Below are 22,925 nucleotides of genomic sequence, written 5' to 3'. Positions count from 1 at the left end.
ATGGGGCTACTCACATGGCCATTTTTTCAATGGCCAGTGAATAACAGTTGTCCACAAATAGGACTTTCCACTTGTTCATCGAGGAAAACAATCGTTCATGCGGACACCAGATCATTCTGTGTAAACAGCGCTCTGCATCCCAGAAACATTGACTCTGTATAAGGACGAGCATTGGCTCTAGTGATCCCCATACTGTGGAGGAGATTGCTGCATGTAAATGTAGCTTTCTTCTCCACTGACGAGCAGGCGTTTGTGGAGAAGGAACACTTCCTTCCCGACAATCTCCTGCTCCACCAGGCCATGTAAACCAGCCTTTTAAACCTGTTGCAGAGTAACAGTACAAACTGTTCATAGACTAGTGGTGGTCATGGGGTTGAATGTGGTTTACAAATGTTTAATTCAGATGAAGTTTTATGAAGTGGGTTTGCTTTACACCTACTCTTGCTCCTGTTGACCTGCAATTCTATGACCATAAAGATGGAGGTGTATAGTACCTGTACAACGCTGTACTGTAGGGAGATTTGCTAATGAAAATGTGCCAGAATTCTTCTGTAATTTGCACCAAAAACCACACTTATTGCACCACAATTAGGTGTTTTAGACACCTTTTTGACTCATTCCACAAGGGGACATGGCTTAGCAGGAAAGAGGCATGGCCTACTGGAAATGGCTTGACTTAATATGCAGCAGAAAAATTGGTGCCGACAAGTCAGCCAACTAATAGGTGGTGCACCAGTTCTATCATCCAGCCTTCAGCCACTGTGATAAATAAATCACTGTTTTAGACAGTTTTTGTCTAAAAAAAAATGTGAATTTGTAAATTTCTTAAATGTACATTTTCAATTGTCTTTTTCATTCTGTAGGGAGAATCTGGTCTCATCTGATGAACTATTGGAGTGGTTACGGCCATTTTGTGGTGATGATTCGCTACCGGTGAAACCCAGAATCGATGTACTACAGATTATGGAACAGGCGTTTAATCTAAGCGATGAGGACAGCAGGCTGCTCGTATTTTTCAGAACACAAGCCATTTTGAAAGCTTCATGGTCCGAGAAGAAGGTACCATGATTATTTAATCTTTATTTTAAGTTGCAGCAGCATCCTTCAGGTGCTAGAATACTGGATATGCACATTTTGAATATTGCAATATATTATAATGTATATAAAGGTAAAAAGAGACCCACTCAACCAGCAATATTTCTTTCCATGGTAGACCTGGTCTGTACATTTATAAGTGTGTCCACCCTAAACCCTTCTTGAATTACGTTAAAGGGGTCATTGATGGTATATTGCTAGGATATGCCATCAATGTCATAGGTGTAGGTCCCACCTCTGGGACCACTTTTACCTCTAGATCAAGGCTCCCACAAGTTAAGAGGAGAACACTGTGCTTTCTTTGCTTGCTGTCTATTCATTCCTATGGGACTTCAGAAAATAGCCAAGCGAGTGCACTCGGCTATTTTTGGAAGTTCCATAGGAGAGAAAGCCACACAAGCGTGGCCACCTCTCCATTCACCTCCAAAAATAGCTAGTTTATTTTCGGAACTCCCATAGTGGTGACTGGAGGTTGGATGTGCATGCTATTCCTTTTGCTTGGGGGGCCTGTTCTAAAGATAGGAGTGGGTCCCAGAGGTGGGACCTGCACTTATCTCACATTGATAGCATATCCTAGCGATATGCCATCAATGTCCCAGATGGGAATAACCCTTTGAGTTACAATCTTATAAGATCTGGTTAATGTATATAGTACATATTTTTTAATATGGGAGTTTATGAGTATTGGATGGCAGACAGATCTCATCCGTCACGCTATTATTATAATTATTATTATATTTATTTATTTATTCAACATGGGAGCATATGGGTGATGGATCCTTTAAAACATCCAATGGATGACATTCGTCCAAAGTATATGCAGTATTACATTTTCCGTGTAGCAGCCGACTAGAAATGGGACTTAGACTGTCATTAGAAAACCTCCTTTTAGGGCTTATCTAGGACATTAAAACTGATGGCCCATCCTTAGGGTATGCCATCATTATTAGTTTCGGGTGGTTCTGACGCTCAGTATCTCTGCTCATCAACTCGTGAAAGAGTCCATGGCACTGTACAGGTGAAACTCGAAAAATTAGAATATCGTGCAAAGTTCATTTATTTCAGTAATGCAAATTAAAAGGTGAAACTAATATATGAGACAGACTCATTACATGCAAAGCGAGATATTTCAAGCCTTTATTTGTTATAATTTGGTTGATTATTGCTTATAGCTTATAAAACCCCAAAGTCTCAATTTTGAGGTCCCCTTTGCTCAGGGGGTATGGATTAATTAGCTGACTATAGTGTGACACTTTGAGCCTAGAATATTGAACCTTTTCACAAAATTCTAATTTTAAGCTGCATTAATGCAATTCCTTTTAATTTGCATTAGTGAAATAAATGATATTCAAATTTTTCGAGTTTCACCTGTATCTACCGCTACATTCCCTTCATTATTGACCTGGCACAACTCTGTACTTATAGTAGTGACTGTGCCTGAGGTTCTTGGTGCACATTTTGATCAAGTTTTGAGAGCCTCTCTGTTAAAAGATGCCCTTTATCAGATGGGTCCCTACACTATATGTTTTGCATGTAGAACAGAAGACTTGTCTTTCTGTCTTGGAGCTTGGTCTACAAAATCTTCTGGGTGTAGGTATAACAGTAGCATATATGAATCCAACTGCAAAGAGGAGGAGACGTATGGGCAAGTCGGACATGCAACATTCTTCTTTATAGTCTTTAGAGAGTTACAGAAATGGCCAAGAGACCGTAATTCACATTGCTGTGTAGATCATAAGCAAGTTCTGCCCTGTGCTTCCTTCCGTCTGGGGTTGGGCACGCAGGAACTTGGAGCATTGGAAAACCTTGTAGCACCCTATGAGGATGGAATCTTCATATCCCTGCAACACATCTATCCAAACAGTGGTAGATACCCCAGAGATGCTATGCAAAGCAGTGGTGGGTTGTCCTTCTGTATTGTGATTTACTTCTATAACTGAAGCCACAACACAATGCCAGTTCCATCAGACAAAGGACACTTATGGCTCCCAACAACTTAGAATGAATTCCTTCCGGTTCTACTGGGCTGTCTGGCATTTTGGCAGAAAAATTAATGGTCCGTTGGCCAAATTCTTCAGTGAAATGTTACAGAATCTGCGAAAGAGGCGTGAACATAGCCTTACCGGGACAGCATTCCCTAATCTCAAAAGGATGTCGCTGTGTATTCCTGTGGATCTTGGCCCTGTCCAGGAATTTGGACCAATGGCCTTAACATTAGAAGGTGCTAAGTGCTAGGCACCAAGCCTCTATGTCTTCTAATGTATGCTATACTTAGTCTATGAATATTGGAAAGTTCTTTTTTGCAGCTTCTCATGGTTAAAAAAAAAAAAAAGAAATTATACAGACATGGTTAGCAGCCTTTTTTTTTTCTCTGCAATGTAACATAAAATAACTATTATTATTCAAGTCCACCTTAGATTGTTCTTAATGACAGTCATTCTGGAGACTATTCTCTGTAATTAAAGCTTCATTTTTTTTAGTACAACTGTGGATATAAGGTACATCTGTCATTCATTATCGGGGACATTTTCAGTATTTTTTCTCTTGTTCTGATTCCGTGAAGATTTCACAGCAGCAAGAAAACCATTTATGTGAAACTTTAGCGTCGGAGAGTTTTTCCACAGAGAAATAAGGATTGATATAAGTAAATATTTTTCCGGCTTTGCCGCTTTTGTTTTATTGCTTGATGGTTTTCTGCTTTTTGTTACTTTCAAAACTCAGTCGGAGGCTTCTGAGAAGAAATATTTTACATTCCGTCCCATTAGACAAAAAGATCTTACGTCTTCGTCTATCGTTCCTTTCCCATCAATAAGACAATTTCTTTTTTATCCATTGAGACATAAACCGAGAGAACAAAATGATCCTCATGCAGTAAATATACAATTAACCACAGTCTGACCTGTGCTGTAAAGGTGGAGCAGGGGCCTTCCATCATTGTGGAGGCAAAAAGGTTTATAGTAATCTAATAAATGGGCATTTTAAGTTTTGTAGTGGTCATTTATACCTTTCAGATTCAGGGACCTGCATTGTTTTTTCTTTGATGTACACATGCAAAAATATGGTTGCTTTAGTATACTTTTGAAGGGTACTGCCATGTTACTCCTCCCATTGTTTAAAATGCTGAGCAGCTACTGTGGGTGGGACTTTACTTAAAGCGGCCATCTAATCAAGACAACCCATTTTTTTATTGACGTAAGTTCGGCTATCAGCTATCATCAGGGAAAGCTGTGGCCAGACATAGATGTTGGAAAGGGGTAGCCCCTTTAGAGGAATTATCTAGGAATGTAACCGATGTGAAAAATGTTTTATTATTGCATATTTTAACTACAGAAGAATGTCTGCATCTGGAGCAGTGAATTTCTCTCTTCTTGTATTGACCTGTGCCTTCGCTACTGTGTACCCGGTTGTCTCTCAAAGGACTTTATACCTGCGCACTTTGGGCACATACTAAAGGGGTATTCCCATCTTAGACATTGATGACATTTTTATACGGTATGCCATGTAAGTGATTTGGATCCCACCTCTAGCAAACAAATCTGTCCACAGAAGAGTAGTTCCCCGACCCCATTCTACGTGGCATTTTCTATTAATTTCTGAGTGTCGGGGAAACAGTAGAGCCTACTCGTTCTGGAGATAGATGTGGACTCCATCAGTTGGTCATTTATGGCATATCCTGTGGATATGCCATAAATTTCTAGGGTGCGAAAGCCCCTTTATGTGTAATAGAAGAAGTTGATTCCAGCAAGTCTGCTACCAGGCATAGTCCACGCTTCAACGCTGTATGTTGTGGGTCAGATGAGCTGTGCTCCCTATCTTCGTATATCATATTAAGTGAGCCTATATTGACAAAGGTTTAGATGTGCTCTATATCTCTAACCAGGAATATTGTTTTTATGAAAATAACTAGTAGTAGTACTAGTAGTAGACTTCACTTTACATGATCAGCATCATGCAATCCAGTGGCCAGAAAACAGACTTCCACTGTGTGTTAATGTGGTTCTTTGTTGTATTAGACTTAATAGGCCTTAATAGACCTAATAAGCCGTTCAGAGAGGACATTAACAATGTTCTAACTAATGATCAGGCCAATCAAGTTTTATGGACTCTGTGCCATGTTTGACCATCTGCTATGTGCCAAGAGTTTATTTACCACTTCTAAGTAATGCCGTGTGAGGACGATTTCACACAAGCATGATATGGCTTGATTACCCTCCTCCTCTTAGATCTACTGGCTCAGATCATAAGGTTCTTGAGCGATCTACAGTAGGTTAGGTTGATCAGTGCTGCTGGCATCTGGGTGACCTCTATGGGGACATATTACAGTGGTTTGTAGTCATCTTCTGGAGATAAGATAATTCCATCACAGATTACATAGCTTAATCTGTCTAAATTCCAAATATTAATAACATCATTTACCAACCTAACCTCAAGAATGTGAAATCTGCATACATTTTCAAGCAACATTCACATGTAGCTCAAACCTCTGGTTAAATTCTGTAAACAAAAGGACATGTTTGATATATCTGCTTCCAAGAGCTCAACTGCCACTTTCAAGCCATTTAGTTTCTAAGGAATAATATGGCTTCAAAACCCCACCTCCCATATAGACCCATAAAATTACCCACCACCACCCATATATACTGACCCAACTTACATTATCATGGTGTTCCATAGTTATCTAAGTTGAATAGTACTACAGGAACCTGAGTAAAACCCATGAAGCTGTATTACCTCCATGTCAGGGTTGCCAACCAGAATTCATCTTTTTTCTGGGCAGCTTATCCCAAAATCATGAACAGCCAAAAATGTTTACAGACACATTGGGAAAACCATAATGGATGATAAATATTATAAGTAATACATGTCTACAGCTCAATATACTGATAAGAACCAGCATTTATTGTGAGCTGTAAAATGATGATAATTACCACCAAAAGTCAAGTCAAGTGCTACCAGCCTCCAGAAAATCAGGGACACATTTTTTTCACGGACACAGGGAAAAAGGCACCTATTTTTACGGACTGTCCAGAAATTTCTAGACAGTTAGCAACCCTGTTCCATGAGTACCCACCTTAAGTAGAGGACATCATACTGCCATATATTGCCTGGCTAAAGAAACTGCCTAAATGCTAATTAACTATATTTACTATCCAAACCTCAAGAATGTGGAGTTTCCATGAATTTTGATGCGATGTCCACATGTAGCTCATAGCTGTAATCACATTTTGTCAACTGGGGGCCATGCCAAGAGCTTGTCTGTCAATCCCAAGTATTAGGCCAACTTCACATGAGCATAATATGGCCACAACACACCAATTACCCCACACACACCCTGGATCTACTGAACCAGACTTGGTTTTCTGTAGTTATCCAAGTTGAATAATTCTGTAGGAATCTGGGGCCATATTACCGCCATTAGTAACCACCTTAGGGAGAGAAGAAAAATCCTATCATAGATTGCCTGGCTGAAGATACTGTCTGAATACCAATTAACTATATTCACCATCCAAACCTGAAGAATGTGGAATCCACGTAAAGCTTCATGCAATGTTCACAAGTAGCTGAGCTGGAAACCAAGCAACCAAGGTACGAGGACAGAGAGTGCACATACGAGTATTAATCATAGCTCACATAAGATGGGCTTAATGATATTGAAAAGTTCATTTTACCAGATGATGTGTGAAAGCTACTCCCAGTTTGTCAAGTAATCCTCTTAGAGCATAAATCAAAGCAGGGCTTAATATTTAATTACACTGCGGGTGTTTTAAGAAGTGGTCCACAAATCAATGTGCTGCCGGGAAGCAGGTCCAGCTTGTGCAAAATTAAAAATGTGCTGTATGTAGGAAGCCACAAATTCTGCAGCCCTAGCTCGGGCAATCTTCAGTTTTCTAATGATTAGTTCACACAATTCAAAATTCAGAGGTCCTCATTTTTCAATGGCACAAAAAGAATAAAAAAAATCGAATAACTCCACCTCATTTTACATTCACTAGCCGTACAAGTCTTCCAGCGGTGGTGGTGGTGGGGGGGACGTCTGTGTTGTTCTAATCCCCTTGATACATTTTATCAGGACACTTCAGGTTCTGTAATTTTCTAGTTAACTGGTGCATGAAAAATATGGGTCAAAATACTGGCATTTCCTTAAAAAAAAATGTACACTTTGTATAAAATGAAGCTTTACGTTATGAATTGAAGATTATGCAACCGTAAATTCATACCAAAAATGCACTTTATCAGCCTTTCCCGGAGCAGTTGCTAATGTAAATTCTATGTCCGTCTATGGTTCATATATGAAGTTGAGCATGCTGCCGTTTTATAGCATTGGAGGACTCGGAAGAACAATCGAGCTCTCTGCTTTGGTTTGGAAATCTTCTGATCAGAATAGGATTATGGCAACGTTTTAATTTCCACTGAATTATACTTGTATTTCTGCTTCTGCTCGTTACAGGCCACCCCTTTATTCTGAGCCCTCCTGCAAATGGCCGCCTATGTTTGTTAGCTCTAACTCATATGAGTCTCCATCTGTGTAACCCCTATATGGACATATGAAAGGGGGTTCAAATTTGACGCAACAAAAGCCATTTTACATGAAAGAGAATTTCATGCCTTATCCTATGGTACGGTAACACAATACTGACAAGGTCTTTGATTCAAATGTGGGGTCAGTTACCTTTTTGGTGCACCCATTTTCTCAAAATCACGTGTGAGCAGCTCCAGCCCAGTCCGTTCAGTAAAGTGCACACATTCTAGAGTCCTCATATTCCTGAGCTGTTGGTTCTCGCCACCCCTTCCTACTCAGTTTAGAAGGAAAGCTGTCAATCATCCAAAGAAGGACAGGGGAATATGAGACATATCATTGAGTGGACTGCAGTGCTGACGACCTGCTGGAGCTGCTCACCAGTGATTTTTAAGAAACCGACTGCTCAAAAAACATCACCTTCCATTTGAGGCCCCATGCACACAACGTATGTAAGGTCCACATCTGATCCGACGCAGACTCTCTTTCATTTCAATGAGGCCGCAAAGGATGTCCGGACGCGTGCTGTCCGCATCTGTATGTCCATTCCGTGGTCCCGCAAAAAAGATAGAACATGTCCTGTTCCTGTCCATTTTTCAGAAAAGGATAGGACATGTCTACAAGGAGTGAAAAAAAATGTCGGCATGCACACAGCCGGGATCCGTATTTTGCAGATTTGCAGACCACAAAACGGATACGGTCGTGTGCATGAAGCCTGAACCAGAGTCTCTACCATGAGTTGATGTTTGGGCAGCAGAAACGGGGTGACAGATTCCCATTCAGTAATAAAAAAGTTTTAGGTAGACCTCATGGGTTGTCTGGTTTAGAAAAGCCATTTTCAGATGCTGTCAGCGTCTACAAAAGGCAACTCTCTGGTGGACCTGGCACTTGAGTGCACTAGGTAGATAGCTCATTCACAGCTCTCATTTAAATTGGGTTTCCGGGGACTAAGACTAGCTGCTTTGGGCAGCCTCCAGGGTTGGAAACTATACAGTGCATGGAGCCAGGAGCACAAGTTCTCATACATTGTGTAGTGTCCATGCCAGGGTACTGCAGCTCATCACCCACCCCAATGAGCTTTCAGTCCACTGTATAGTTTAAGGTGCCAGTGTCTGCCCGAAACAGCTGATTAGTGGGGATGCGGGGTGTCGGACCCCCACTAATCTGATATTGATAACCTATACGGACGATAGGTCATCAATATGTAAGTACAGGATAACTACTTGGTGTACTGAGGTCAGACCTCTCACTGTTCTGATATTGGAGAACCTATTCTACAAATTGCTCATGAGTATTATAGTCCTGGGAAACCCTTGTAACTCTGTTTATGCAGGATAATTGAACTCCAGCTATTAACCTTAAAGAGGTTGTCCCGTCCCAAAATCTAAATTTTTTTATGTGCTCCTAATACCCCTCACCATGCATACATATGCCCCCGATACCTGTTTTTCATGTCTGAGTTTTCCTTCCCCCCTGGAAGACATCACATTATCCTGGCAAATCTGTTTACTTTCTCCCCTTCTTGTTTTGTTGAATACATAACTTTATTGATACACAAGCCTGGCTGCAGTGCACAGTGATGAGTCACAGGCTGGACACGCCCCCACTGCTCTGTCTGCAGCAGCTACACCATCTATAACGCCTATGTCTTTGTACACACAGACAGGAATCTACTACTGACCGTCCACAGGCTCTGCCCTCACATGTGTATCTAATCCTATCCTGTGTGATACAGCCTGCTGAGATGTGTATCTAATCCCATCACTGACCGTCTGCAGGCTCTTCCCTCACTATCTCCAGAGTGTGATAAACAGCTTGAATCAGCAAGTGTATCCAATCACATCTGTATCTAATCCTATCCTGTGTGATACAGACTGCTGAGCGGTGTATCTAATCCCATCACTGACAGTCCACAGGCTCTTCCCTTACTATCTCCAGAGTGTGCACACGACCGTATCCATTTTGCGATCTAAATTTTTTGCAGTCCCACTGAGTTCCATGGATTTGAGGTCCTCATTTTGAGGACCAGAATAGGACATGTTCTGTCTTTACTGGAACTGACATATGGATGTAAAAAACCCACTGATGACGTCCCTGTGCTTTCCACATCCGTATGTCAGTTCTGTGAAAGATAGAACATGTCCAATTCTGGTCCTCATAATGCAGATCTAAAACCCATAGAACTCGATAGGATTGCAAAAATATGTGAATCACACACGGACAGTAACCTTATTTAGTGCATCCGCGACTTGCAGACCGCAAAACAGATACAGTTCTGTGCACGAGCCCTATTACTTATACTCAGCGCCCATAACAGTGACATCCACAGCGCCCCCATAACGGTGACCTCCACAGTGCCCCCATAACAGTGACCTCCACAGTGCCCCCATAACAGTGACCTCCACAGTGCCCCATAACAGTGCCCCCATAACAGTGACCTCCACAGTGCCCCCATAACAGTGACCTCCACAGTGCCCCCATAACAGTGACCTCCACAGTGCCCCCATAACAGTGACCTCCACAGTGCCCCCATAAGTGACCTCCACAGTGCCCCCATAACAGTGACCTCTACAGTGCCCCCATAACAGTGACCTCCACAGTGCCCCCATAACAGTGACCTCCACTGTGCCCCCATAACAGTGACCTCCACTGTGCCCCCATAACAGTGACCTCCACTGTGCCCCATAACAGTGCCACCCAGTGCACCTAGTGCCATCCAATGCCCCCTATTTGTCAGCCAGTGCCCCCTTGTGCCATCCAGTACTCCCACTATGCCATGCAGTGCCCCCTTTTTTGCCATCAATTGCCCCCCTATGTGCCATCCATTTCCCCCCTATGTGCCATCCATTACACCCTTGTGCCATCCATTGCCCCCATGTGTCATCCCCCTTGCCCCACTGAAATCCAGTGCCCCCATGTGCCATCCTAAGACTCCAGACTGGTCTTAAAATTTGTTCAAGCACTCCTGAAGAAGAGGGCTTCAGACCCTCGAAACGCGTTGAGCCACGTATTATTAAAATGATTGACCAGAAGCCATTTGTGTAGGCGGCGTTCAATTATTTATATTTCTACATGCGATTCTGGCCGGGGGGGAGAAATAGTCCCAGGTGTCTTGAGTTTATCCTGGTGACTGCCCCCCCTGTGAAGTGAGTGCATCTGATTTTACTATTTTCATTTTATAATCTCCATTTGTCAACATCACCATTATAGGGTTGTGGTGCCCTTCCTAAACTCTTGGCTCTTTCACTAGACCCAGGTGAAGGTCTTTCTATTTCCTATATACAATTAAGAACCAAACATAATCCTCATCACGATCTGTGACTAAGGGATTTAGCGCCTAGTACGTGTTTTCTCTTTCTTTTTAACGGGTGCGAAGGGCTCCTCTTTCTTCCTCTCCGCACCGCATCTATCCCATCCTAATTGCCCCAGAGTGCCATCCACAATTCCACAGTGCTGCTCTCTCTCTCCCCCCCCCCCCCCCATGTGCCAGTCAGTGCCCCCAGTGAGATCCACAGCATAGCGATCAGCCTCTGTGGCAAAGAAAAGCCATCTGGCGGGACCACGTGACTGGGAGCAGATCTCAGGAACGGCTGCACTGTGGAAGGTAAGTATGTGACCAATAATCTTTCCTCCACAGGTTAGATTTTTAAAAGAAAAAAAAGGTTAAGCCCGGAGAACCCCTTTAATTACTTGGACTGCAAAAATCCAAAATAGCTTTCAGGAGTGGAAATTCAATTTACCGTAACGTCCAAGCTAATAGCCCTTCAGCTAAGCTACAGATGAAGCATTTTTTGATGTCCATTGAAGTGGGGTTCGCACCATATTAAAGGGAATCTGTCATGCTGCTAGTATTTATCAGCTCTACTGTATGCCAAGGAGTCCTACAAGGAGTCCTGAAATTCATGATCTTCTGGCTTTCTCCTTCCCTTGCCACTGATTGATAGTCTTTTTTTCCCAACTGAATTAGCAGCAGGAGGATGGAGGATGGAGAAAATGAGGAGCTCAGAAATATTAAGGACTCAATGGCATGTGCCGGAGCTGTTTATTACAAGATTTTAGCAAAACTGTTGCATAAGCTAAAGAAAGTGGCCCAGCATTTTGCTAAGGGGATCTGTCACTTATTTATGTTGCCCTTAGGACAGCATAAAACTGATGACAGATTCCCTTTAAAGAGCCTTTGTTAGAATGATTGCCTGCTAGGGTTGATCATGCTGATTAAAATGGTATATTTCTTTGCTCTAGCCTGCAGCATTGCTAAGTTATGTGGACTTACATCCTTATTCAAATTAGGCAATTGGAGCACCGAGGGGCTGACTGTAGTACTTTGAGCACCACTAAAGCTACATGCCTGGTGCTCATTACACTTCCTCTTCAAGTTTGATTGACAGCACTAGACATCACATCTGGCGCTGTCTTTTTCCGCCTGCACCTTTGTGCACAAACTCGGCGCTCTCCATCTTCTGCTGCTTTTATCGAGCAGCGCAGATTCACAGAGCGCAAGCACTGACTATGTCATTCAACCTGGAAGTGGAGGTGCTGGAGGCTTCAGAAACTGAGGACACTTCTGGGGGGAATGACAACGTGAACAACTACAGAAAAATAAAAATATAAATGATATTACTCCTCATGATCAACCCTACCAGGCAGTATGTCTGGTTTAATAGGGTTGATTATGGTGACAGAGGCTAATCGATGGCATGTCACTAGGTGGTCTCATCACCTGCCAATTGTGATTGTTGCAGGTTATAACGTAATGATAGATCCTAGTGGTATGTTATGGCATGACCAGATGGGAATACCCCTTTAAATGTTTTTTTTTCGAGATTCTGATACTGATGACCTATCCTTAGGATAGGTCATCAGTATCTGATCGTGGGCATCCTACACCCGCCGATCAGCTGTTTGAGAAGGTACCGGCGCACCTGTGAGCACAGTGTCCTTCTCCGTGCTTACCAAGCACAGCGCCATACATTGTATAGCAGCTATGCTTAATATATGAGGCGTTCATCCCCATTTAAGTGACTGGGGCTGAGCGCTATAGAATGTACGGCGCTGTGAGAAGGCCGCGGCGCTCACAGGAGCGCCAGTGCCTTCTCAAACAGCTGATCGGCTGAAGTCCCAGGTGTCGGACCCCCACCGATCAGATACTGATGACCTATCCTGAGGATAGGTCATCAGTATCAAAATCTCAGATTTAGATTTTGAAGTCCATAATGTGATTGCCTTATTTACTTGAGTATAAATGACTTCTGATCAAACATTTTTGGGTCAGTTTTGAGAAATGACCCCAGTTGTCTATCCAGTCAGTGATTGCTGCACAGTACAAGGTTATGGAAGGTGTGATGGGGTCGGCATCTTGTGTAATTAGATCTTTCTTGTATAACGTGAAAGAGATATCGGCTACATGCAGTGTACATTTAATTAGAACAAGGGAAGGAAACGAACCTCATTGTAAACTATCGGTGTGTCTCTTCACATCCCGTGGGTATTGAGTTTGTGGACATCTCTTTATTGCAGTCAATCCATATGCGATTCATTCATGCATTGTACTCAACAGAGCAAAATTCAATTGTGTTCCTATATTTAGTGTCATAATGATACAGCGCCATTCTATCATCAAACCATGATATTAGCTTGCTTCCAGAAGACGTTAGGGGAGCGGGATTCAGGCGAGGAGATGGACATGGCTATAATGAAAATGTTGAATGAGCAGAAATATAACTAATGTTTTTACAGGCCCCATAGCAGTGGTTGGTTCCTATTACAATTTGTTCACATTGTAAACTGTTGAAATAACTAGAATTTTGATACGCCAAGGCAGCAGGAATGGAAATGAAAGGAGTAGCGTTACACAGCTCCACTGCTTATTAGTCCCAACACTATAGTACCCCGCATTACTACCAATACAGATATGGCTCCCAATAGTATTAGAGTTACAGCCCCACACTACACTACAACCCCAACCCTCTCTCCTACCATATACTTAGTTTGAAGCTACAACACCAGTATTACATTTCCATATGTGGTCAAGAGGTAATTCATTGTTTGGTAGCCAGTATGTCATTCAGCATCATGTCCCTTGTAGACAGAAGCCCATTCAGCATCTGGCTCCTAGACAACAGGTCATTCCTCTTCTTTTCCTTAGTAGGAAACATATCGTCCTGCATCTGGTCTCTGGTTTGCAGCAGGTCAATCGGCATTTATCCCTGGTGACCATAACATTTTTCAGCATTTTGTCCCTGGTGGCCAGAAGGTTTTTCAGCATTGTGTTCCTGATGGCCAGAAGATTCTTCAGCACTTGTACCTGGTGGTCAGAAGGTTTTTTAGGATCTTGTCCCTGGTGTGCAGAAGGTTTTTCAGCATCTTGTCCCCGGTGGTCAGAAGGTTTTTTAGGATCTTGTCCCTGGTGTGCAGAAGGTTTTTCAGTATCTTGTCCCTGGTGGCCAGAAGTTTTGTCAACATTTTGTTCCTGGTGGGCAGAAGGTCCTTTAGGCCTCATGCACATGACCGTATGTATTATGCGGTCCGCAAAAAAACAGATCTGCAAAAAATGCAGATGACATCCATGTGCATTCCATATTTTGCAGAATGGAACAGCTGGCCCGTAGTAGAACAGTCCTATCCTTGTCCGTAATGCGGAAAATAATAGGACATGTTCTATTTTTTTGCGGAAAAGAAATACGGACATACGGAAACACAATGCACAGAGTACGGAGTACCTTCAGTTTTTTTTGCAGACCGTATACGTAGCCATTCATTTCAATGGGTCCGCAAAAAAAAGGAAGGTACTCCATGTGCATTCAGTTTGTCCGTACGGACACGGAATGAAAATACATTCGTGTGCATGAGGCATTAGTATTTTTTCCCTAGTATTCAGCACATGATTCAGCATTTCATCCCTGATAACAAAAATGAAGTGCGCAGGCGAATCTGTTGAACGGAGCTGGCGCTGGATTTCTCACTAAGAGGAGGACGTAATCAGAAGAACCTAGGGTGGGCCATAGGGGTTAAAGGGGAGGGGTTTCTTATGAAAAGCAACGAGGGTCCTGGGCAGCGGCCGCATGAACGCCGCCCCTGGGCACCTTCAGAAGCTAATTAACATATTGAATAAAAATGTTTTTCTGAGAAAATCGGCGATGGACAGCAATATGGAAGGTAGCATTCTAATATGGGGAATGTAATGGAGATCCTGATGTTAGTGTTCTATAATGGTGATTTTAGGTGAAAGACTCCCTTTAACTTGTGACATCATTTGAAAGTTGCATGCAGTCCTATTGCTGAATTTTGTGGTACTTTTTAAGCTGTTTGACATAACAGGATCTTTTTCCACTTTGTGAAGCTTCAGTCTACAAATATTGGAATACGTTTGACTTATTATATAAACCTTCAGACTAAAGGGTATTCTACAAGTGCATGATACAGTAGGTGCACTCCCACATCTCCACTGAATTCGGAGAGGAATGCAGCCACTGTGAATAGGGGAACAGGAGTCACAAGACCCCCATTCACCCAAAAATGGATGGATTAAGGGGTGTGCACCACACAGATCAGGCATTGTGGGTAACACTTTTTATGAATGTCTCCCTATTCTCTCCCATTAGAAGATCTTCTATATTTTTAGATATTCTTTCATTGGTGTGTCTCCCGAACCTCCTTTTTGGTCCAACACAGGTTGGCCAACATTTAGTTATTCATGAATGCACTGCATATGGCAAGCACGGCCATCAGCGAAACCCAGGAACTCTCCTGAAGAACATCATTATTCAGTTTTCATTGCTTCCTGTGTGTGAATCTCTCAATCCTATCTTCTTTAAACAGAAAAAGCCAGGAAAATACAAAGTTATTGGGCAATTCCTATTCATCACGACTTCCATTTACTCAGGGCGAAATAATTTTTCACTCTTAAGACAACGTTGAGCTGAGCATAAACAGTCTTGGTATGGGGAGATAGTTTCATCAGTCTGTTGACAAATTATCGACGCTCAGGTTTAGACCATTTTGTGCAGAATGAATCTTAATGCAGCTTCTCTTTGGTCATACTGTGTGCAGATTTTGGTGCACAGTTGGATGGTTTTGACCTAAGCTAAGTGCCTTTACGAGCTTCGATAATTGTACGACTGGAGTAATTTTGATTGTCGCTTGCAATTTTCTCAGCATGTTCATTCTTGACCACATGACCACTTTGATCGCACATCTTCATGTGTGCTAAAACTGTTAGCTGTGTGTCAATCCAAGCGCTTTATGTTCTGCCAATTAAACCAGCCATCTGGACTTTGGTACCATTACATTTCCATTGCAATATCGAGGGATTATGAGATGTAAGAACATGTTCAGTTTTTCCAAGACCTGTAGCAAATAGACGTGTGATCGAATCATAGGCATTATCCCAACATGTAAAATGGCCTCTTAGTGTAGAGCGAGTATAGGCATGAACTTGCATTTGATCAACATCAGGATATGAACCCACTTTTGGATTTTGGCTCCAAGCAGGGCAATCTGTAGCTATAAGGTGGGCAGAGGTAGCAGTCACAAAATGGTCCCCTGCCGTAGGTGGGAGATCCTCTTGCAAATTTTGCATTGGGCACCAAAGGAGTTTGAAGTTGCACCTCTGACCGTAAGATTTCCCTACTGTATGTTCTTGCATCAAGCTGCGGAAAAAAGCCACTAAGACTACAAACCAGATTCCAAAAAAGTTGGGACACTAAACAAATTGTGAATAAAAACTTAATGCAATGATGTGGAGATGGCAAATGTCAATATTTTATTTGTAATAGAACGTAGATGACAGATCAAACGTTTAATCTGAGTAAATGTATCATTTTAAAGGAAAAATACGTTGATTCCAATTTTCACGGTGTCAACAAATCCCCAAAAAGTTGGGACAAGTAGCAATAAGAGGCTGGAAAATGTAAATTTGAGCATAACGAAAAGCTGGAAGACCAATTAACACTAATTAGGTCAATTGGCAACATGATTGGGTATAAAAAGAGCTTCTCAGAGTGGCAGTGTCTCTCACAAGCCAAGATGGGTAGAGGATCACCAATTCCCACAATGTTGTGCAGAAAGATAGTGGAGCAATATCAGAAAGGTGTTACCCAGCGAAAAATTGCAAAGACTTTGCATCTATCATCATCAATTGTGCATAACATCATCCGAAGATTCAGAGAATCTGGAACAATCTCTGTGCGTAAGGGTCAAGGCCGTAAAACCATACTGGATGCCCGTGATCTCCGGGCCCTTAAACCTAACTGCACCACAAACAGGAATGCTACTGTAAAGGAAATCACTGAATGGGCTCAGGAATACTTCCAGAAACCATTGTCAGTGAACACAATCCACCGTGCCATCCGCCGTTGCCAGCTGAAACTCTACAGTGCAAAGAAGAAGCCATTTCTAAGCAAGATCCACAAGCTCAGGCGTTTTCACTGGGCCAGGGATCATTTAAAATGGAGTGTGGCAAAATGGAAGACTGTTCTGTGGTCAGACGAGTCACGATTCGAAGTTCTTTTTGGAAATCTGGGACGCCATGTCATCCGGACCAAAGAGGACAAGGACAACCCAAGTTGTTATCAACGCTCAGTTCAGAAGCCTGCATCTCTGATGGTATGGGGTTGCATGAGTGCGTGTGGCATGGGCAGCTTGCATGTCTGGAAAGGCACCATCAATGCAGAAAAATATATTCAGGTTCTAGAACAACATATGCTCCCATCCAGACGTCATCTCTTTCAGGGAAGACCCTGCATTTTTCAACAAGATAATGCCAGACCACATTCTGCATCAATCACAACATCATGGCTGCGTAGGAGAAGGATCCGGGTACTGAAATGGCCAGTCTGCAGTCCAGATCTTTCACCTATAGAGAACATTTGGCGCATCATAAAGAGGAAGGTGCAACAAAGAAGGCCCAAGACGATTGAACAGTTAGAGGCCTGTATTAGACAAGAATGGGAGAGCATTCCTATTTCTAAACTTGAGAAACTGGTCTCCTCGGTCCCCAGATGTCTGTTGAGTGTTGTAAGAATAAGGGGAGATGCCACACAGTGGTGAAAATGGCCTTGTCCCAACTTTTTGGGGATTTGTTGACACCATGAAATTCTGATTCAACATATTTTTCCCTTAAAATGGTACATTTTCTCAGTTTAAACTTTTGTTCCGTGATTTATGTTCTATTCTGAATAAAATATTAGAAGTTGGCACCTCCACATCATTGCATTCAGTTTTTATTCACGATTTGTGTAGTGTCCCAACTTTTTTGGAATCCGGTTTGTACGTCCACCCAGGGCATGTACACTTTTTTACAGGGCTGAAGATTATGAATATTAGTTATTATTATTAATAACCCCACCTGTAGCGCCTAGTCTTCCCTGCCTTTCCCTGGTATAAACAGATTCCATGTTTCCTAACGCTATACGGTGTACACAGTTATTCCCAACACAGTATTTAAAAGGGTTTTCCGACATTTTATACTGATGACCTATTCTCAGTATAGGTCATCAGTATCAGATCAGTGGGGGTCCGACACCCAGGCCCCCTGCCGATCAGCCTTCTCACAGCTCACCAAGCATAGCGTCGTACATTGTATAGCGGCTGTGCTTGGTATAGGCCACGTGAACGATGAACGTGTTGTCACTGGCCTAGCAAAAGCAGCGAGAAGGCCGGAACACTCACGGGAGCGGCGCTGTCTTCTCAAACAGCTGATCAGTGGGGGTCCCGGGTGTTGGACATGCACCAATCATATACTGATGACCTATCCAGAGGATAATAAAAAAAAAAAGTATAATTCAACAGTACACAATATAATATAGGTAAATATATATATATATATATATAATAAACACAATTACCTACTACACAGTACACTTATTTTACACAATATACTCTACACCCAAAATGTATTTACCCACCCAATTGACCTAAACCACACACACAAACCGTCCGTTCCCGACCTATAAATCTAGCTTTCCCTGTGACTAAAGAGACCAAAGGGTTGAGAGGGAATGCGGGGGTTTACTGTAGAACCCTCTAGGGCAGGAAAGGGTTAATGGAAGTAATGGATGCCCTGCAGGGGATCCTATGCTCCTTCCTGCTGTAAAAGATGGACAGGAAGGCTGTATAATCTAACCGTTATATCCTGTCCATTGTGATAGGGTATACCTTTCATAGGTGATGGGAAATAGTAGTAGTAGTAGTAGTAGCAGCATACTACATACTACTTTTCGGACGGTCAAAGAGGGACACTTATTGTGCAAAAGATCAATTTTCCCTGCATATCTATACACTTTGCTTGGTTTCTCTTACAAAATAGCGGGGTGGGGGGGGTTGGGGGGAGAGATCTGAATTTAGAAATTTCTAAAATCCCAATTGCATCAAATAATGAAATAATATAAAGAGAGGAACCAAACACTTTCTGGGTCAATATTGTAAATGTAATAATACAAATCTATATCTCAGATCAAAAAGAGGGACTTGGGTCAAAAAGAGGGACTGTGCCTCCAAAAGAAGGACACTTGGAAGGTCTATCGGTCTGTAGTAGTGTGTATATATATACACACACATTATACAAACTACCAGAGCCACTTTACTACTATACTGTATACACATATACCTACAGTTGCAAGAAAAAGTATGTGAACCCTTTGGAATGATATGGATTTCTGCACAAATTGGTCATAAAATGTGATCTGATCTTCATCTAAGTCACAACAATAGACAATCACAGTCTGCTTAAACTAATAACACACAAAGAATTACATGTTACCATGTTTTTATTGAACACACCATGTAAACATTCACAGTCAGCGGTCTGCAAGATGTTATGTTCCCGTCTTGGGCTCTACATGTATTAGTGATATCTGCAGTCCAGACTGCTGCTGTTATCTTTGGTAGTGACTCCACCGTCCGACACAGAGATATCCATTTTGTGCAATATATGAGACTCGGCCATATTTATATAGACTTTCATAAGTGTTGATGATCATATTATTACTTGTAGCTAAGTGTACCACTGGGATGGGGGTTTTTCTTGCTGCTACCTTTTTAAATATAACGTCCTTTATGTTTGTATTTATGTCACTTAATAAAGCATATACTTTTTGTATTTGTACCTGTGGGCTTCAGTTTTTGTAGGTCTTTGTTATGACCAGTTTGTGCAGAAATCCATATCATTCCAAAGGGTTCACATACTTTTTCTTGCAACTGTATATACTTTACGCTTTGCATATTGTCAACCATGAGATTGTGGGCAGAAAATCCACTGCGTGTTACTGTAGCTGCACACGCTACGTAAAATATCCATGTCACACAGGGTAGATTTGAAATGTGCAGCATGTACTGCTGGTTTCACTGTGGCTTTTCACCCTTTGTCATCCTATGCATGGGGTGAACTCCACGACAGATCCTCGTGTACTGGAATTCGGTGGATTTTTCCTCCGCTTTTTATATTGTGTAAGATTAATTAAAGCATTGCGGCGACCTTCCCGAAACTGCACCACTCTTGTCCATAGGCAGTAACTGGTATCACAGTTTAATCCCATTCATTTGAAAAGGATGAGGTTGCGATGCCTTCCATAGCCCATGGAGAAGAGTGCCACTGTTTCTGCCAGAAAGGAGCCATATTCTCATCATCATCTTAAACAACTCTGTTAATATTTGTCCTGCAACATGTGCAGAAATTGATTTATCTTTTTTACCTAGCTCGAGCAGAAGATCTGAGCGTAAGAATTCATATTGGCGCGATGTCACGTTCCCATTTCCTTTGTCAGATCCAAACTAGAAGAGCGTTGCACCCCTGTATACATTGATGTATTGTCTCCATGTAATTTTGCAATGTATCTTGAGTGACAGATCAGATGGTCGCTTTTAACTGCGCAATTTCAAATGCCAGACTTCCGTGACACTGTGGCAGTGCCATCTCTTATCTCTATGGGATTTTCAACATCTCTACTTGTCATGAAAGATAAAGGTTTTTTATTTGCTCAATATAATAACATTTGCAAAGACAGGTGGACTCTGCGGTCTTACTAAACCCTCATTCTAATGTTAAAATTGAGAGATTAGCCAACATATCCTACTGTGGAGGACATGTCTGAGCCCGAGCACCGCTCCAAGGTTTCTCAAGTAGCTCGGGACCTAACACTCACCTACCTGTGCCATATGGGCAATTCCAGGAGCCAGTGGGCGAATTACAGCGGCGTAAGGTCCGACTCATAGCCAACTCACCAGTTATGTCCTCCACAGTAGGATATGTTGGCTAATCTCTCAATTTTAACATCAGTATGAGGGTTTAGTAAGACCGCAGAGTGCACCTGTCTTTGCAAATGTTATTATATTGTTATATTGGTTATCACATCCACATAATTGCTATCTTGTGTAGGATGTCTATTGTGGTACTTGTGGTCCGCTGCGGGCATCCTCCACTGTATGCATTTTTGCTGGGGATTGCCATTAGCAACGGGCCACAAGTGCAGGATTTGCTCCCCTGTATATACATGCACAACTTCATGTGGGTTTGAGCACTTCCTGCTTGTGTAACACCACGCCATTTTTTCTGTTGTTTTTTATTTGCTCTATGCAGACCCAAATTAGCCTAGATCATTTACGTCTAAGAAGAAATGCACTTTCAGTAGGGCACAGTCTGAAACTCTCCTGATCACACTTGTCTCTTTAGATAGATTGACTCGCTATTTCTGCCTGACTGACAGATGAACTGAGCAGAAGAACAAAAGATTTAACTTCACGTAGCTTGACGCTAAAAGATCACGTTCCATCTACTACCTGATTAATGCAATGTTTAGTATCTTGTGCAGGGAAAACCTGCATATAGAAGGAATTTTTAAAGGAAATGGGCCTTAATTGGGTTACTGTTCATTAGGAATAAGATGACTCCTTCAGCTAAACGGAGAGAAACCAATCAGATGGGAGGATTGAGCATTGTATGGAAAAATCGCAGGTTGTGTATGAGGGGGTTAACCCTGAAATACCAAGCGTAGCCACTACATCGCTGTGCCTGGGGTACAAATAACGAATAAATGGGGGATGGGAGGAGTCATTCCCCCACCAATCAGATATTGATAAATTATCCTGAGGATTGGTCATCAATATGTACGTTCCAGAAAACCCCTTTAAAATCCTCATTATAGCGGGTTTGTCTCGGTTAATGTCATCATTATAATGGATTTGTCTTGGTTGACCTTTTCCAACAGTATGGTGTGTCTTGTGTTCCAGGGCTGTTGATTGGCCTGTTGTGTAACGTTGTAGTGACGTGAACATGAGAATCCAGGACTGACCTTATAGTGATGGCTGCTTTCAAGTTAAGGGAGCATACATAAATGAATATGTTGCTGAATACTCAGTAGTTAAAGGGGTTTCCTTGCTTTGGACAGTCCCTACTTGTTAGATGGGTTCCTTGAGAATAAGAAGATCATAAAGTGTTTCCCTGTTGATGCCATCAGTGATCAGCTATAATCTGTGTGGACACCATGCGGTAAGTGTTCAATGTACCTGCAGCACCACCACAGAAGGAACTAAGCATTACACAGTGCATTCGAATCCTAGGTGCCATGTAATACAGGACTGGTCTTCCAGAGGGAGAGATGCTCTCTGTAGACACTCTCTCCGATCTGGTCAAAAGATGAGGATCCTGAACAGAAGTCGGGATCCTTTAACTCAGCATTTCCTGATAAGGTATATGAAAATTAGTTTTTTCTTAACTGGACATGCCCTTGAACAGGAGTAGAAAAAGCTTTATTTTATTAATTTGTGGTTAGGAAGCTGGAGTTAAGAGTTTAAATGATATGGTAAGGTTATAAAAAGTGAGGGCCTTCGTGTGGCCTTTCTTGTTGGTTAGAGTAGAGGAGCATTTTTCTCTGACCAGAGGAGAAAGAAAGTAGTTATGGCAGCAGAATAGCCATACATTAAAATTATTTTGAGAGTAGTAGAGTCAGGAGGTCAGTGGATGGCAGTCCTTTAGAGGCATGAGGGTGATATTGGAGAAAATGGATTGAGGTTTGGGGGGTTAGACCTGGGGGGTAACTATGGGTGGTGCAGAAGTACCGTAGCAGCCACGCCTTATATAGAATCGCACTTTGAGCGCTACGTAAACATTAAACATTTTTATCAAATTGTGTGAGCCTATCTTCCTTGACAAGGCAAAGTGTAACATAACGAGAATTCAAAAGATTTGAGAATGAATAAGCTTACGTAGGCTAAGTGAATAACTATATTTACTAAGGGTCCATTCACACATCCGTGTGTGTTTTGCGGATCCGCAAAACACGGACAGCGGCAATGTGCGTTCCGCATTTTGCGGACTGCA

At 42.2% G+C, this 22,925-nt stretch overlaps 1 protein-coding gene across 1 annotated transcript in view; it reads left to right on the top strand.

The window, feature by feature from the left end:
- Nucleotides 1–22,925, top strand: part of NBAS (NBAS subunit of NRZ tethering complex) — a 708,772-nt gene that overhangs the window by 580,832 nt on the left and 105,015 nt on the right. Inside the window, exon 48 of the mRNA XM_040427340.1 lies at nucleotides 864–1,059. Coding sequence (XP_040283274.1) covers nucleotides 864–1,059 — 196 coding nt within the window. The remainder of the gene's footprint in view (nucleotides 1–863; nucleotides 1,060–22,925) is intronic.

Source organism: Bufo bufo, chromosome 4 (assembly GCF_905171765.1).
Source record: "Bufo bufo chromosome 4, aBufBuf1.1, whole genome shotgun sequence".
In the NCBI taxonomy this organism is placed as follows: domain Eukaryota; kingdom Metazoa; phylum Chordata; class Amphibia; order Anura; family Bufonidae; genus Bufo; species Bufo bufo.
The sequence above is the reverse complement of the archived record's forward strand: the minus strand, read 5'-3'. Positions and strand labels throughout refer to the sequence as shown.